The sequence below is a fragment of the Narcine bancroftii genome, chromosome 3 (genome assembly GCF_036971445.1).
Source record: "Narcine bancroftii isolate sNarBan1 chromosome 3, sNarBan1.hap1, whole genome shotgun sequence".
NCBI lineage: Eukaryota > Metazoa > Chordata > Chondrichthyes > Torpediniformes > Narcinidae > Narcine > Narcine bancroftii.
In genome coordinates, this window is record NC_091471.1 from 194,689,198 (window position 1) to 194,708,304 (window position 19,107).

Genomic DNA, 19,107 nt, shown 5'->3' on the forward strand with positions numbered 1-19,107 from the left:
AAGAGCTTTTATTCCTGCCTCATATCTCAGTTTGGCTTACCCACACACGTCACCTCTGACAGAGGCCCACAGTTTACCTCCGCACTCTGGGGCGTTTTGTCGCAACTGCTGGAATGAAGCTCCACCACACAACAGCCTGCCACTGCAATTGAATGGCCTGGTGGAACGGTTGCATAGGCACACGAAGGGGGGGGGGGGGGCGCGGGGTCACGTAGCAGCTCACCGGAGGCTTAATCGAACCAGCTTGGGAGGTTCCAGGTGACGTCATGACATAGTGCGATGACATCATTTGGAATGTGTGGGGCTTTAAAAACCTGGAGGTGACTCTTTGAGTCAAGGATTTTTATTGAACTTCGACTCAACTACGTCTGGTCATTTTCTCGTTCTTCATGTCACACTGTGACACAGTTGCTACACAGATTTGTTTTAATAGTTGCATTTCCCCTTACTGAGACCAAGCATTTATTAAATCATTTCTAAATATATTTAAAATTGATGGTGTGCTCAATTTAGTATATTATTTTTCTACTCTTTTGTGCAGTGAAACAGAGGAAGAAGACTTTGAATCATACTTGCAGCAGGCAAAATCTCAATCTGAAGCTTTCAGGAACCAGCACAGTAAGTTTGTCAACTAGAAGACAGAATGTTCTCCCAAATTCTGTCAAACCCATAAATACTTTCTTAAAATGTCATTATTTTGGCTGCCTTTGGGTGACATTTGAGCTTGAAAATGGACAGAGGATTGAGCAAAAATCTTGGAACATAATTTTCACAGGCAAATTTGCATTTAGTCTGCATTCCACTTAGCTCCCCATCTCCATTCTGCTCTCTTTGGTGTGTCACACCAGCACTAGTGATGCCCTTGTCAAAATCATCAGTGTAAAATTTGTGATTGTGTCCATGACTCTTGACCTTTATTTTCAAACTTTTGCAGGTTTTGATACAATTAATCATTCTTTCAAAATTTCTCCTTCAGAGCATCATCCTTTTATGCATCGATCTAAGGTGTTCAAAGTTAGCCCTTCTCCCCCAGCCACCTCTTCTACCATATCTACAATGGACTCAAAAAAAGTACCATTTTTAGATTTTTCCTTTTCCAATATCAGCGTGGTGCAATGTAGTAACAGCACTGTTCACCGATCAGCTTCCATCTGTGTCCAAAATGAAAGGTCATTTCTAATCCTTTTTACCACATTCAGTTCAAATACTGATGCTGTTATCTGATTTCTTTTCAGCACAGGTTCATAAAGGTCTCTAAATTTTCAGCCAAAAAAAAAAGAAAACTGCCTTTCCATTTGACCAAAGGTTTACAGCATTATCTTATCACTTTATTTTTCTCCCAGCTGCTCAATCGTTCAAACATCACTGTTTGATGCTTTGCTGATGTTCACATTCCCACATCTTATCTGTGCTATGAATTTTCAGCTTCATAATGTCTATACCTTGTCCACGGTGTCACTGGGACACTCTTCCTTGTCTTTGAAAGTTTCAACATGTTCTTGTCTAAAGGTTCACTTTTGCATTCACCCAATATTTGTTATATGCCATCCACTGTTTTGGCTTTCCCTGTCTTCTCTGATCTCCATCAATGTTTTGCACCCAGAATACTTTCAGAATTGTTGTTTGCTTTGACGCAATTGCTTGAAGTTGACCACTCCAACTTTTATCTGTATTATTCAGATTTTGCTTTTTATGCATCCTTATTCTCCCCAGTACACAGTACTATCAGTAGAACATCCAATTATGGCTGTTGCCCCAGAACTCATCCTGGATCTTGCCTCTTTTCTGAATTTCAGTGCAGTTTCAGAAATTTCTTCAAAATATTGCTCTAGGGCACAACTTTATTTAGCAATTTATTTATTTATTTTACTCTGCTTGGAACCACTCTTCTGTTAAAGGTTGTGAACGAGGACATCTTAAATATAATTTGAGCACCAGACTTTGCAGAATCTTTGACAAGCCATGACATTTTTCCCTTGTGCTAACACAGTATTGATATTCACATCTGGAAATGTTATTCCAGATAAGTGGAGAAAGCCCATCTTGCCTTTTTTTTTGCAGATGGGACAAATGACCACTACAAAGTTTGTACCACTTTAAGTTCAAATTTATTGTTGAGTGTACCAGGGTGCAGTGATAGAGATTGTTGTACAAGCAGACCATTTAGACATCTTGCACATAGTACAAGCAAGACACAGAACAAAATTGGTATGGAACAAAGGAGTCATTATAGTGGGTCAATGGATACAAGGTGGTTTGTGTGATGGCCTGAGCCACGTTCACAACCCTCTAGAGTTACTTGTACTCTTTAGTGGAGTAGTTCCTTTACCACACAGTGATATATCCTTTTAGAATGCTTTGAGGTGCACCTGTAGAAGTTGTTAAGAGATTCAGATGACATGCTAAATTTGTCAGGCTTCTGAGGAAGTGGAACTGCTGATGTGCTTGGTCATTGCATCAACGTGCATAGACCAAGACAAGTCACTGGAGATGCTTACCCCTAGGAATTGAGGCTGTCTTCTGAGCTCCACCCTTCGTCCAAAAGTCTACATCCAGTTCTTGTTACCATTGAGGAAGTGGTTGTTTTGGCATGAAGCCATCGTCCCTTTATCTTCCTTCTGTACTCTGACTTTTGTTAGAGATCCTGCCCATGACTGTGGTGTCATTCTGGAATTTATAGGTGGATATGGAGCTGTGTTTAGCCACGCAATCACAAATGGGTTTTTTTAAACTTTATTTAAAAGATTTTTGAACTTCATACAATGAAATAACAAAAAAAATCTATTTTTTTATATATATATATATATAAAACAAAACAAGAACCCCTCCCCACTCTCTCACCTCTTCAGCCAGCTCCCTTAAGGGGAGCCAAATATAAAAACAGAACAGAATATATACAATATTTTGAAGAATTTTCAAATTCATATATTCCAAATAAGACCACATTTTAACAAAAAAGGAATTATCATGCAAGTTGCATGTAATTTTTCCTGTAGTAATACAAACTCTCAATTCATTATGCCAACATGCTATATTAATCTCCACGTTATCGTTCCAAGTACTATCTACACATTTTAGTGCTACAGATAACTCTTCTCTTCTCCATTTGGCTTGGGTTCGCGGACGAAGATTTATGGAGGGGTAATGTCCACGTCAGCTGCAGGCTCGTTTGTGGCTGACAAGTCCGATACGGGACAGGCAGACACGGTTGCAACGGTTGCGAGGGAAAATTGGTTGGTTGGGGTTGAGTGTTGGGTTTTTCCTCCTTTGTCTTTTGTCAGTGAGGTGGGCTCTGCGGTCTTCTTCAAAGGAGGTTGCTGCCCGCCGAACTGTGAGGCGCCAAGATGCACGGTTTGAGGCGATATCAGCCCACTGGCGGTGGTCAATGTGGCAGGCACCAAGAGATTTCTTTAGGCAATCCTTGTACCTCTTCTTTGGTGCACCTCTGTCTCGGTGGCCAGTGGAGAGCTCGCCATATAACACGATCTTGGGAAGGCGATGGTCCTCCATTCTGGAGACGTGACCTACCCAGCGCAGTTGGATCTTCAACAGCGTGGATTCGATGCTGTCGGTCTCTGCCATCTCGAGTACTTCGATGTTGGAGATGAAGTCGCTCCAATGAATGTTGAGGATGGAGCGGAGACAACGCTGGTGGAAGCGTTCTAGGAGCCATAGGTGATGCCGGTAGAGGACCCATGATTCGGAGCCGAACAGGAGTGTGGGTATGACAACGGCTCTGTATACGCTAATCTTTGTGAGGTTTTTCAGTTGGTTGTTTTTCCAGACTCTTTTGTGTAGTCTTCCAAAGGCGCTATTTGCCTTGGCGAGTCTGTTGTCTATCTCATTGTCAATCCTTGCATCTGATGAAATGGTGCAGCCGAGATAGGTAAACTGGTTGACCGTTTTGAGTTTTGTGTGCCCAATGGAGATGTGGGGGGGAGGCTGGAGGTCATGGTGGGGAGCTGGCTGATGGAGGACCTCCGTTTTCTTCAGGCTGACTTCCAGGCCAAACATTTTGGCAGTTTCTGCAAAACAGGACGTCAAGCGCTGAAGAGCTGGCTCTGAATGGGCAACTAAAGCGGCATCGTCTGCAAAGAGTAGTTCACGGACAAGTTGCTCTTGTGTCTTGGTGACAGATAACACTAAACGTACAAATGCGATCTGAAATTTATCCAACCCCAATCCCTTCAAATAGACCATATAGCCCAGCAAAAAAAAACAATCAGTCTAATGGTAATTTAAATAATTTTTCCAAAACCAACCTAATTCCTTCCCAAAATGGTTGTACTTTAACAGAAGACCAAACAACATGTAAAAAAACTTCCAGTACATAACCCACATCTAAAACAAGAGTCTGAATTACTAAACCCATATTTTTTCAGTTTCTCTGGAGTCAAATATAACTGATGTAAAAAAATTATAATTAACCATGAAAGTGTCAGTTTAGTTACACTTTCATGACACATAACTTCCCAATTCTCTTGAGGGATAATATAAGTTAAATCACTTTCACATTTAGTCCTAGATTTCTCCCATTCCGGTTTATCTATACTTTCTAGTAACAATTGATACATATCCGAAATATAGCCTTTCTTTGTATAGAGGAAATCAAAGATTCAAATTTCGTCAACATAGGTAAATTCATCTCTTTACCATAATTATCTTTTATCAAAGCTGAGTTGATAATATACAAATAAAGAATTTACAGATACATCAAATTTCTCCCTCAATTGATTAAAAGAAAGAAACTGTCCTTCTTCAAAACAGTCCTGAACTATCTTTATACCCTTAGAATTCCATCTCTTTAAATGATTATTGAACATTGAAAAAGGAATAAGCTGATTATGATATAACGGGGCTTGAATTGATAATTTATTCTTTGATTCTAAAACCAAATTTTTTTTAACTCATATCTTTAACAAATGTTTTAATACCGGCATATTACATTCCTGCAATAAGTTCATATTCCACTTAAATATAAACTGGTGAATCTCAACTTCAGAAATACAAGCCATTTCCACCTTTGCCCAACTCAGAGGTTGGTCCATATCCCTCAATCTACTAACAAATTTCAACTGAGCTGCTTCATAATAATTTTGAAAATGAGGTAACTGAAGTCCACCTAATGAATATTTCCATGTAAGTTTGTGCAAAGCTACTCGTGCTAATTTTCCCTTCCATAAAAATTCCCGCATCGCTCTATTCAAATCCTGAAAAAAACCCTTTGAAAGTAAACATGGTATCGACTGAAATAAATATTGGATTTGAGGAAAAATATTCATCTTAATACAACTTACTCGACCAATTAATGTTAACAGAAGATCTTTCCATTTAATCAAATCCATTTTAAACCTTTTTAATAAAGGAACATAATTTGATTTATATAAAGATTGATAATCTGCATTTACTATTACTCCTAGATATTTAATTCTATCTGACCATTTTAATTTTATGATATTTTTATATTCTGAATAATCTCCTTCCCCAACTGGCAATATTTCACTCTTATCCCAGTTTATCTTATATCCAGATAACTCCCATAATTTCAACAAACAATCTTGCAAATATTTCAAAGACTGCTATGGTTCTGTCAAATACACCAACACATCATCCGCAAATAAATTAATCATATTCATCATCCGCAATTCTCAACCCTTTAATCTTATCATTCTGCCGTATTGTCTGAGCTAACGGTTCAATAGCCAATACAAACAAAGCTGGTGATAATGGACAACCTTGCCGGGTCGATCGCGTTAATTTAAATGGTAAAGAAGTTTTACCATTTGTCACCACCCTAGCAATTGGATTTGTATATAAAGCCTTCACCCAACCAATAAAATAAGGGCCAAAATTAAACTTCTCTTACACCTTAAATTAAAAATTCCATTCAACCTTATCAAAAGCTTTTTCCACATCCAGTGCAACCACTGGTTGGGTTGCTGCCTAGATGCATTGACCAACGTTATCAATCTAAGGATGTTGTCAGGCGCATTTCTATTCTTAATAAAACCATAAAACCTGTTTGATCTATATGTATCAACTGAGGTAAGTATTTAGCAAGTCTATTCGCACACTTTCGCTATAATTTTATAGTCTACATTTAATAAAGAAATAGGCCTATACGAAGATACTTTCAGCAGATTCCTATCTTTTTTTTGGAATCACAGTAATTATAGCACTTGAACAAGAATCCGGTAACAACTGATCCTCAGTTATGTGCTGCAATACATCTCCAAATCTGGATAAATCTTCATAAAATACTTTATAAAATTCAGCTGAAAATCCGTCATCCCCTGGTGACTTTCCATTCGGCATCTCCTGTATAGCTTCTTTAATCTCAAAATCTGTAAATGGAACTTCCAATTCCTTAACCTCCTCCTCCTCCCCTAAAACAGGTAATTTTAATTTAGATAAATAAGATTCAATAGAACCAATGTCCTGCTTTTCCTCAGAAGTATATAGTTTTTGATAAAATTAATAAAACTGGTCATTAATTTCCTGAGTTTTATAGGTAACTATTGAATTATTTTTAATACCATTAATAGTTTGCGATGTCCGTTCCGTTTTGAATTGCGATGCTAATACCTTATGAGTTCTCTTACCCAGTTCATAATAACAATGCTTAGATCGGTAAATTAAACGCTCATACTGGTAAGTTTGTAATGTATTATAACGTAATTTCAACTTTGTTAAAGCAGACTTTTTATCCTCTGTACCCTCTTTCTGAAATTCCTTTTCCAACTCAGTAATTTGTTTCTCCAAATTACAGACTTTGGAATAGTGGCGGATTGAAATGGCTACAAACGTGAAGAAATCAAAAACTCAGTCACAAAAGAAATTACCCAAAAGAAATTGTCCAGTACCTCAAGTTTTTTTTAACTTTTATAGTGTAACAAATAATTTGTCCATGCAAATATGCTTTCAAAGCGTCCCATAGTACAAAATTACTACTCACTGAATTAATATTCTCAGCCAAGAACAAAGTAATAAACTCTGGTTTCCTCAGTAACATTATGTTAAACCTCCATCTATAGGACAGTTGCACCACTTCTGGACTTGCACAGGAGTAAAACAACATAGAGTGATCCAATATAACCCTACTTTTATAATCAGCCTGTAGTACTCTACCTTGCAAATGTGCCGAAACCAAAAAAAAATCTATTCTAGAAAATGAATCGTGTCTAGACGAATGAAAAGAAACGTCTTTTTCTGTAGGATTTACTCTCCTCCAAATATCAACTAAATTCAAATCTTTCATCAATTCTCCTATTTCTATTGCCGTCTTTGATTTCCTCATACATTTCAGAGATCTATCCAATAAAGGATCTAAAGCACAGTTAAAATCTCCCCCAATCAAAATATTTTCATTGGCCTGATTTAACGTTAAAAAAGCCTCCAACATGAACCGTTCATCATCTACATTAGGTGCATAAATATTTAACAAGGACAATGATTCAGCGAAACTTTTACAATTCACCATCAGAACCCTCCCTGCATTTCCTTCAAATGATTCCAATTCAAATGGTAATTTCTTATGAATTAAAATCACTACACCTCTTGCCTTAGAATTAAAAGAAGAAGACCAACCCACTCTCTTCAATTTCAAATGTTCTTTTTCAGTCATGTGTCTCTTGCAAAACAAAATCAACTTTCATTTTCTTTATGTAAGCCAACACTCATTTACGCTTAATGGGATTATTCAATCCCTGAACATTAAAAGTTGCAAAGTTCAAATTAGACATTTTGTTAATAATGAACTTCACACTATTATAAAATAGTAGGAATTAATAGTATTAATTCCCTTAATATTCTAAACCCTCCCCCCATATAAAAATTCCACAAAGTCAAAAAAAATAGAAAAAATATACTACCCCCAAACAAACTATTAGTAACTCGCTAAAAATCTGAGTGTGGTAAAACCCACTAGTGGCAGATGACTATAAGGTCTCAGTGTCATCCACCTGCACACCCCCCCCCCCCCCGCCCCAGTCAGACTCTCACAAAGTACTTAATCAAATATATTCAACCCAATGATTCCAGTCCCAATGATTGTTCCGGATCCTCAATATCAAGAAGACTTTGCGTCAATTCAACATTCTTTCCATGTTTCCTATTCTTCCCATTCCCATTTGCATTTACCCTCCATTTAGGTGACGATAATGACGACCGTCCACTTCCTCGCAAATCTGGCAACAAATTAACAAAGATTAATGCATCATGATTATTTTCAAAAAATTGATATTCAAAATTCCCATTAAAAAAATTTCAATACTGCCGGATAACGGAAAGTAAATTTATAACCCTTTCACCACAATACTTCTTTAGCTGAATTAAATTCTCGGCGTCTTCTAATAATTTCTTGACTCAGATCAGCATAGAAAAGCACTATTATTTTGAACCATCTTTGGAGTCTGATTTTACCGCACCTTCTGCACCACAACTCGTAATATCATTTCTCTATCCAGATATTTTAAACAACGAATCGACACTGCTCACGGTGGTTGACCTGGAAATGTTTTTTTCTTCCATGCTCTATGTGCCCGGTCTAGCTCCAGACCATCCAGAAAAAATTCATTGTCCAGTACCTCAGGAATCAATTTCTTAAAAAACTTTACCAGATCTGAACCTTCCATATATTCTGGAAGACCTACTATTTTTACATTATTTCTTTGATCTTGATTCTCTAATGAATCAATCTTCTTCGGTAATTCCTTCTTCTGAATACCCCAATCCACGAAAGAATCCTTCATTTTTTCCATTTTTTCTCTTTTACGATCCACTTGGTTCTTGCATTCAAAAAAGCTGCTTCAATTTTTTTTTAATTATCCTGTACAGTGTCTACTTTTTTTATACATCTACTAACGTACTTCTAACTACAGTCATATCATTCTTCATAGAAGTCATCTCTTCACATATTATTTATTTTAGTTTTCACTTTCATAAATCCTTGATTTATCTGAGTAGACATATGCATTGACATGTTTTCCATTTGATGAACAATCCCTTTCAGTATTGTAAACACAGAATCCAGTCCAGGTTCCATCACCCCCTTGAGGCCTACCTTCCCTGGTCCCAGTCCCCATATATTCTTCCTGTTTTGATTCCAATAGCACTGGGCTTTCTTCCCCTTCTGACAAAACGGTTCCTCTTCCAGTGCAGCTGCGGGTCTGGATACCCGTCGACAGCGTGCCGACCTTGTCAGTCTGCCGTCTTTCAGGCTCCCCCACAGCCCACACCTTCTCTAATAATTCTCGAACTCGCGACGCACCGCACATGCCCAGAAGACTCACCGACCGTGCAGGTGCGTCTTCTGACGCTACACTGTGCACCCCTAGACCACCAGGCATTACTGCGGGCTCGCAAGTCTGTCCCCGCTCGGTTGATCTGCCCCCACGCCCGGGCTCACGGGGGCGCAAATCAGGGCCAGCTGAGCTCATCACAGAACCGGCGCCATCTTGCAGACACGCGATCGGCGCCGGTGTAATACTCAGCCGAGCAGAGGTCCTTTGAGGCTTGGGAACTCCAGTCGATGACTCCATGGCTTCAACTTGGTAGGTAGGCCTCAATTCTTCAACACTTTTATAGGGTAATTTCTTTTGTGACTGAGTTTTTGATTTCTTCACGTTTGTAGCCATTTCAATCCTCCACTATTCCAAAGTCTGTAAATAATATTTTTAACCACTTTTCCAGGTTTTAAAATCAGGTATTTATAAGTCTAACTGGGGAAAGGTGGAACTGCACGTCTTCCCTCTACACCATCTTGCCACCCACCCCCTGCAATCACATATGTGCGGGAGTATAGTAGTGTTCAGAATGATTGTGGAGGAGATGCTGTCACCAATTCTAACTAATTGTGGCCTGTGAGATACAAACTTATGGGTCCTATTGCAAATTAGGGTGCTGAGGTCAAGATCTTGTATTTTGAGGATGAGTTTGTTTGGATCTTTAGTGTTGAAGGTGGAGCTGTCATCAGTAAAAGTAGACTGACACAGTTTATCTTGTTCATGTGTCGAGGGCTGAGTCTCGGGTCAGCGAGTTGGCAGAATAGATTTTCAGTACTAAGATCATGCCTGATTTTGATTCAGCAGATGACACACAAGGAGCTGCTCATTAACTGAAGTAGTGGATGTAAGAGTATGTCATTTTAAGGCTTGTCGTGATGAAGGTCAACAATTTATAGCTGGGTGTATAACATGATGTTTCCTTATTGTATTTGGAGCTTTAATACTGTGAAATAATTATGTAAAACTAAATTCCCACCAAATGTAATGGGATAAATGACTGGTGATCTGTTTAATAATTAAATGTTGAATGTAAACAAAAATATCTGCCCCTCTTTGAATAATATAGTGTGATTTTATTATTTGTGTGACAGGTCCAATGGAGCTTTGGTAATGTTAATGTGTCAGCTTTGATTATGTGCTCAAGACTCCAAATTGGAGCTCACAAGCCCAAGCCTGACTTGGTTTAAAAGTACTACCACTGAGCCAATTGGAATAAACAAATCTGCTGGAGAAACTTTGCAAATCACTCATCATCCATAGGAAATGAAGGGTGACCAACGTTTCGGGCCTATTTCGCTCAGCAATGCTGGCTCTCAAAGGTTAACAAATTTGAGTGATATAATGACTAAATACTAGCCAATTGCCAAGGAAATGGAGTGTAATTAGTTTTATATGCTGTCTCTGACCATCTTTTTGTGGTTATAATTAGCATCTCAGACTGCCTTCCGTTACAGTGGAGGGAGTAGTGAGGTAAAATTTATTTCCAATTGGATTATAGCTTGAGGGAGTCTATCTGCATTTGGAAAGATTAATATTGTAGCTAAAAATAAAATTTATATGAAGTGAATGAACAGAATTTTATCCTTTTGAAAGCTAATTGCAGGATTTATCACTTTTTTGGGTAAGTTTGACATGAAATAATGAAAGTGTAACGTGTCCATCAAGAATCTATCCTACCTACTTGTAATGTCTATGAGGCAAGACACCTGCACGCTTAGAAATTAAAGTCTCTGGAGGAGAGAATCTTGGGGATTTGCTTCATTTAGTCTATGCCATCCCCAAGGATGAGTGTGTTTGGACTTGTGGCCATTCAAGTATTGATAGTGATTTGTTCAGAACTTCTATCAGAAGAGAAGTTAGTGTTAAGAGCCTAGAGGACCCCAAATCCCAACAGCAATAGAAATTCACCAAGACAAATGGTTACTTAAACAAAAATTGCTTTTAATTTTCTTTAAACATAAAAACAGGATCAAACTTTAACTATTACTTTAACTTAACACCCTTCTAATTCTAAGCGCACATGTATGTAATGTATATATGTTCAGGGAAGTTCTTTGATTCACAGTCCAATTTCACTTCTCACTCTTCCAAGTTCACCAGTATCAGGCAATTCTTATACTGTGCACCGAATTTAACATTTATGAAGTTTCACCAGGCTTTACTTAAAGCTAATTGGCTACTGCTCAGGAAGGTTCTTGTTGGTTTCAGAGAGAGATTTGTTGTTTATTGGGCACACACAAACTGATCTCCCACGATCAGCCACTTCAGTGTCTTGCCAAAGAAACTTACCCCATCATGGGTTTTTCAAATGGTAACCTCTTCTTCCAGGACACCAGAATTCCTCTTGTTTCCCTTATTTCAGGTGAAACACTCTAGCCGGTCCTTTCCTCTTGTAAGGACTACAAGAGTTTTCAACAGGCTGAACTCAGAACTCTCTCTCCCTCTCTAAAGGAGAAATCCTGTTTTGTCTTTTTTTCTCTCTGCTTGCAAAACAACAAGCAAATTAGAATAGCAAATTGCCAAGCAGACAAATTGCTGGCACCTGAATCAGTTTCTACCTGAACATCTATTGCTTTAAAGACAATATTCCATTTATCCTACAACATCAGTCCAATTAACACCTACTTGTGAAGTCTCCATAGGCATTCTTCAAGTTTCTGTAAAGTCTCTGTGGACATGAAATCTCTCTTTCAGCAAAGCTCTTGCATTTTAAATGAGATGTCTTTTGTGAAATGATAATGTCTGTTTGTGAAGTGACCTGCACTAAACCCCCACACAATCTTTCTGTTTTAAAGACATTTATATATAATATAACCCGTAACATTAGTAAAAAAGCCATGAGTACAGAACACTCACATTTATATCGCTGAACATCAGGAAATATAAATAAAATGAGGTAAACAGTGAGTATAACTTCTTTGCAATCATGAATCTCACTTTTATCCTGAAAGCTAAAATGGAAAAATACTTAAAGACTATTATATAACTGAAAGCCACATATTCAGATCAAGAAGCCTGCTTCACAGGTATCTATACAAGTGGATAAGTGAGCAAAGGAAAAGGAATAGACTAATGCAACCTTTGGTGAAATTGGCACTGGTCCATTATCTAACTCCATACTCCTTGATACCTCCTGGCTATAATCAACAGTCATCCAAGCATTTTTCATCAATAATGGAATAGAAAGTCAAACATGAAGTGTTTAATCTAGAAAATAGCTGCTTAATTTACTCCAGAAAGACCTGGCTCAAAATTTTAGTCTCTGTCCCTGTAATTTAACTCTTGGTGTCCATCTGTTACTCTGGTAAATCCATCTCCACTCTTTGGAAGACTATCCATCAAGCACTAATACAAAGAGCTGCTCACAGTATCCCAAATGTGATCTAACCATGTTTTTGTGTAGCTGGAGTAGAATTTCTACCCTCTTGTATACAGTAGATATACATTAGGCTATTTTTGAATTTATATTGTAATAATATGTGCATCCTGAGACTTATGCTACTTCTGGCTTTTCTTTTTTTTTAAATTTTATTTGTATACATTACAATATAATATAGAATTGTATTCAAATAATTCTTAAAATTACTGTGCTGTACTGTAAATCAAGGTGAGGAGAGGAAAAAAAGTGTAAAAGAAGAAAGAATACAGATATATGTGCAAAGCTACTGCAATAACTACTTCCCCTCCACCACCCGCCCCCCCCCCCCCCAAAACTTCCCAAAAAGAAAAACAGGATATTAATAAAATAGTAGAATTAAACCAACATGACAAGGTCCAACCATTAAGATTTTTAAAGAAAAGTGATAGTGGGGTGTAGAAGAGAAAATATGAGATATCCAAATCCATAATATCTAAATATGGTTTCCATATTTTTAAGTATGTATCATACCCATTTCTAATGTTATGTCACCTTTTATAAGGGAATACAATTTTGCACATCCCTCTTCCAATAGTCAATTTTAAGAGTAGATTCAGATTTCCATGTAATTCCTATACATCTCCTGGCTACTGCCAATGCAACTTTGAAAAATTTTTATTGATATTTTGACAACTTCAACTGTGGTTCCAAATTGAATACACTTCCCAAAAGAAAAAGCTCAGGTGTTAATGGTAAACACACCTTTGTCTTTTCATCTTTTAGAAAGTAATCTGTCATTTTTTTTGGCCTGGAATGGATAATTTAGAGTTTTCAGTGATGAAATATTTTCGCAAGTTTTACCCATTCCTTTCATCTTGCAACATCTCTTTAGTTTATCCATCTTGTTACATCTCTAGTTTATCCATCTGTGTTTGCTGTAATGTCCCACCTATTCTTGTTAATGAAAATATTTGCAAACACAGCTTCTTGTCTGTTTACAATTGTGCCAGATGATTCCAGCCATGACGCAGATCCGTGATGGCATCACTCATTCTGCTCTCTCTCCCTTTGTTTTATGGGTATCAGTATGCTATGAGGTACATCTGTTAAGATGTATCAATAGACCATTTTCCTAGCTACAAAATGGATAGGGAAAAAGAGACACAAGTGAGGCAGTGGGGGGGTTATGAAAATTGGAGTAATCTATGAAAATGCCATCTGGTTCCTTCAATGTGCCGGTGACTTGGTTTGCCAATACACAAGGCCAGGGACAGATATGGCGATGAGGCAACGGCGTATGGAATTAAAATGGTTGGCCACTTGGAGCTCCAGCAAACAGTCCAAGCATGCTCAATGAAATGATCTCCTGGTCTCCTCAGTCTGGAGGAGGCCACATCAGAAGCACTGGATGCACTGAATTAGCAGGGAAATCTTTGTTTGCATTCTAAATTTCCTTCATGGAGCTAAAGCATCCCCAAACTACCACTTTTCCCTTAACCTTGTGGGTTCTTCCTTTGTAATAAAGTACTTGATGTCTTCTCAATGAAAGTTTGGTCAGTGATGCTCAGCAATTCATCAATATAGAGAGTAAAACTTAACATTACAGATTAATGATTTGTTTGGAACATGAAACAACTTGTGAAGCAAAAAAAAATACTTTTTTATCATTGATCCAGCATCAACATAATAAAGCATACAATAGCTCTGTACCATCGGTGAAGAATGGTGTTTTTAAGTTGACCATTTTAAAACAATGAATTATTTGTGTAATGTAACATAAAGAATTGTTCCGGCCTATACATTAGGAATCTTGGCAGAACCTGCTCTTCTGACGCCAAACACTGAAAGCAGTTGCGACCTTACAACAAAAACTAAATCGACGAATGATGACAGTACATCACTGGATCTGGAATGGGAGGATGAAGAAGGTAAAGCTGTTTTAATTTCTTAACTTTTTTTAATTCCTGGATTCATTTGTTTCATTGAGTAGAAGCTGCTCATCTGGCATGCAAAAATTGACCCAAGTTAACCAAATAGTCTAAATTTCCTTAAATTCTTGTCATAAATTCCATTAAAATTTGAACAGCATTTCAGCATATTTTACAACTTGTTTTATGATTTTAAAAATTGGGTTTCTTGCGTTATATACTGCCAAAGTGTTGGCCAATATTGTTAATGTTCTCATGTTGGTACCTGTTTATAATTCCTTTGAAAATTTTTCTGCAGCATTACAATGCAGGGGCTAACGGGACCCCAGGCAACTGGGCAGAAGATACCACCAGCAACTAAGGCGAACTGCGCTTACTAATTTAATTGCAGCAAAATGTTGCCAGTAGATGTACTTTCATGGTCTTTTGAATTCCAAGGGTCGACATTTCAAAAACATGCTGTTAAATTCAGTTGCCGCCAAGTGGTGGGTGCTTCCAAGTAGGAGAATTTCCACAAGCGGGAGATAATTATCAAGTTAAAACTGAGCTGCGTAGAAATTCCTACTCCCGAAGAATGATTAATCTCTGGAACTCTCATCTCTGGATTGTGGAGCCCATATCAATGGGGGGGAGAGGGATACTTAAGAAGTAGATAAATATGTGAAGGATCAGGGAATTAAGCACAGAAGAAGAGATGAGGCCTAAGGCAAGATTGATCATGATCTTATTGAGTGCTGGGGCAAGTTTGAGTGGGTGAGTGACATTCTCTGTCTCATACCTTATATATACTTTTATGGACTGGGTGAGGAATCTAGTAGTGAAAGGAGATGGAACCAAAGGAGTGGTGTTTTGCTTATCCCCTCAAGGATGTTTTTTGCCTTCACAAACAATTTGCAGGTATCTATATATGTCACTATCCTCTGAATGATTGTCCTTATATTCACAATGCACAGATCAATAGCTAGATAGTGGGAAGTCAATAACCCTGAATGTGCAGGATGGATGACGGGACAAATTTGATGTACAGTATTTGATCAGTATTCAATCCTGATCCATTAAATCCTTCTGTGGACTTGTTCCTCCCTAAGCTCATGTTATGCTCCATTCCTTAAATATTTTGCTTTCTTGCAATGTTGGTCTCCACTCCATTCCTGGTTACATCATCCCACCTTTGACAGCCATATCTAAAGCTGCTTAAACTACAAACTTTGGAATTGCATCCCCAAACCTCTCCAATTCCTTCTTATTCTTTGATTCTTTTTAAAACTTGCTACTTTAACAAATCATTTAGTCATCTAACCTAATATCTCCTCTCTTAGCTTGGAAGCACTTGTTTGATGACACTCCTCTGAGATTCCTTTTAACTCTATGAATGTTAGATGCTGCAGATTATGTGTGGATGATTGTTTCATTCTTTTATGAAATACTTAAAATAGAAGATTCTTTTTGCGCAAATGAAGTAAGAAATAATTATCTCAAATCACTGCTTTTTGCTAAAGGATTCTTAATCCAAATAGCATGTAATTCTCCATATTAAAATAAAATGTTTTCTTTATATATATATTATTCAAGGAATTAATAGAATGGTTCCAATGAGAGAACGATCTCGAACTGAGGAAGACATTCTCCAAGCAGCCATGAGGCACAGCAACCATAGACCTGGGAGCAACCCCATGTCTGCATCAGATGATTCAACTGGACTAGAATGGGAAAATGATTTTGTCAGTGCTGAGATGGATGATAATGGGAATTCTGAATATGCTGGTTTTGTGAACCCAGTTCTTGAACTCTCTCCTAATGATGTGAAAATTACACATATAAATCAGCAAGGCAGATAGTGTTCTTGTCAGATGGATGTGGAATGGTTAAACCAAACTTTTAAGACATTCTAAAATTGTTTTTCAACTTGCATTGGACTTTTTTTTGGACTGGTAGTCTGACTCTACATGGAGAGCAAAACAATACAACTGCTTTGATTCATGCTAGCAGGTACAATTTATAATTGTGCAATTTCGGTAAACTTTCAGCTTAATGAATTTTGTAAGCCATTGCCATTGGATGTTGATTAAGGTGTGTTGTAAAAAAGGAAAATGTGATTAAGTTTAATTGAAGAAGCTTTCTAGCTACATGATGCATGTCTGTAGGCATTCATTGCTGTGGGTTATTGCTGCTGTACTTACACAAAGGGGAACAAAATAAGTGAATACACTGAATTAGTAAATTGTTTATTTGATTAAGTTTGGCAACTACTGTAATGAATTTTTATCTTACAGAAACAAATCTTTTATGTTATTCTATCCTTTCTATTCAAAGGGATTCTTGGTTGAGCATTAGTTAATATTCTATTAGGTCAAACATCCAAATATTTTAGATATTATAAATCTGAAACAAAACTTGGTATGTCAGGCAGCATATTTAGAAACCGAATGAACAATTCAGCCCAATAACTTGAAGATTAAATGTCATTGATTGAAACTATAATTTTATTCCTCCTCTAAAGATGCTCTGTTGAGTATTTCCAGTATAGCCTGTATATGCTTTGTATTATTTTTCTTCAAAGAAGAGTATTCCATCATTCTAGATTACAGTTAATTTGTCATTTATATTTCTTGCATCCATTAATTTCACCTTCTGGCCCTTTTTAATCTTTAAAAAAAAAAGTGGATAAGGGGCTAAAAGGTTTGTGTCATTTGGAGGATCCCAATGGGCTTTTGACTAAAATAATTTTACTTTACAACATAACATCTTGTAACTCAGTGGCTGGGATTCCAGTTTGATGTCCAAGTACAGAATCTACAGGGTAAGAATTCGTCCATGGCCTTGCATTTCTGAACCTCTATTCCATTATTCACCAGCTGAATTAGATGCATGTACCAAGAGAGTTACCAAGGAAAGTGGATCAATGGGTTAACATACTGTTGTCTTCAAGCATGAATTCAAAGAAATGTATTTAAACTTCTTTTTGTGCTGACTGCTTGACCTGCATGGAAGTAGATTACATGATGTGAACATGTTTTTATTTCTCGCAGGAAGTATCAGACCATAATTTTAACATCAATACTTTCACTTAAAGAAGTCTTCAGAATATCATGCATAAGAAATAGCATAGTGTACAGATGTGGGATAAAGGCCTTTTATTTTGCACTTGTAAAAAATTCTGACTGGAATACATTAGAATAAAGAACTCGCTGTTCTATTCTGTACATCTCGCACATTGCATTCTGCAAAAGATTTCCCAAGCAAGATTCTGTTCTACAGGTTACTTATTTAAATGTATTGAGAAGTTAATATAAAACAATTGTCAAGAAAATACAATTCAAAAATTCATTGTTGAGCAACTGGAAATTGCAGTTTTCCAGTATATTTTCAACTTTGTACTTTCGGGCAAATTGATGGTTCTTTTTCTTGCTGATCTCGAGGAAGCTGGGCAGCAACCCTATAAAAGTCGCCATACTTCTGATGTACATTTATTTTTCTTCTGAGTAATTATGGAGCTACTTGTAAGAAATTTCACTATTGGCATGATTATATCTAAAGGCAAAAATGGTTTTACAATTCACTAGAAGCTGCACCTAGAGAAGGAGCTTCTCTCAATGCTCATCTTTCTCTACTCAATGAATTATGTGGAGAAAGATGAGGATTGCAGGATCGGAATAGAAGGATGACTGTATGGTGAGCTGTAGTAAAATGGGAGTAAAGTTGTTTAGTCCCACAGCCCTGTTGGGACGTTGCTGATATTAGCTGTCAACTGAATGTCACTGAAGTCCTGGAGTTGCATTCTGTCCATCTTTTAGTTCCTGGGTCTGTTTTAATGCAACTTTATTTCTGTAACCTTTCCCATGGGAACTGTGCATACATACACATTTCATTATTTCCAACATTCTTAAATAAATATTATTTGGAGTATTTAAGAATTCTTGCTAAAGTCATTGCCAATTTTGAAATCTTCTGTGCCCAATTGCCTTCCATTGCCCCATGATCAGCATTACCAAATGACATTGTTTACTGTACACCGGGAAATGGCTAATTAAAAAGGGAGTTGTGATGTTACATTCTCTTTAGAATAATATACCCATGAATTAAATGTAAAAAGTGGATTTAGAGTAAAATATATAATTTTATTTTAAAACTTTGATCAGAGTCCAAGCATAGGAGTAACTTTAATTCTGTTTTTAATGATGTGGCGATTCTTAAATATATTTGTTGTTCTTTTGGCAATTATGAACTTGGACACTTTTGGACTGTCTCTTTTTAAATACACCATCGGTTGTTGCAGTTGGCCTTGTTTGCTTTATTTTTGTATGCTCCAGTGGTATGTAGTGATCATTTGTGAACCTGCACTTATTTAATAATATAAACATGGCACATAGCATTAAATGGTGTCTGCAAACATTGAGTAAATCAATTTATTTAATCCTTTTATACCATCAAGCCAAAAAAAAACTTATTTTATAAATCTTGAAGGCTCATCCCAGTTTCTGATGCCATCCTTCCAGGCCAAGTTTAAAATTCTTTCTGCTGTTGTAAAGATTGTCAC

General features: G+C 37.1%; 1 protein-coding gene across 3 annotated transcripts in view; it reads left to right on the forward strand.

Moving 5' to 3' along the window:
• The window catches only part of ap1ar (adaptor related protein complex 1 associated regulatory protein), a 102,812-nt gene extending 83,852 nt beyond the window's left edge, over positions 1-18,960 (forward strand). For all 3 annotated transcript variants that reach the window (XM_069926190.1, XM_069926191.1, XM_069926192.1), the window contains 3 exons: positions 542-618; positions 14,448-14,570; positions 16,143-18,960. In XM_069926190.1, coding sequence (XP_069782291.1) covers positions 542-618; positions 14,448-14,570; positions 16,143-16,408 — 466 coding nt within the window. In that variant the 3' untranslated portion in view covers positions 16,409-18,960. The remainder of the gene's footprint in view (positions 1-541; positions 619-14,447; positions 14,571-16,142) is intronic.
• The last annotated feature ends 147 nt before the right edge of the window (positions 18,961-19,107 follow it).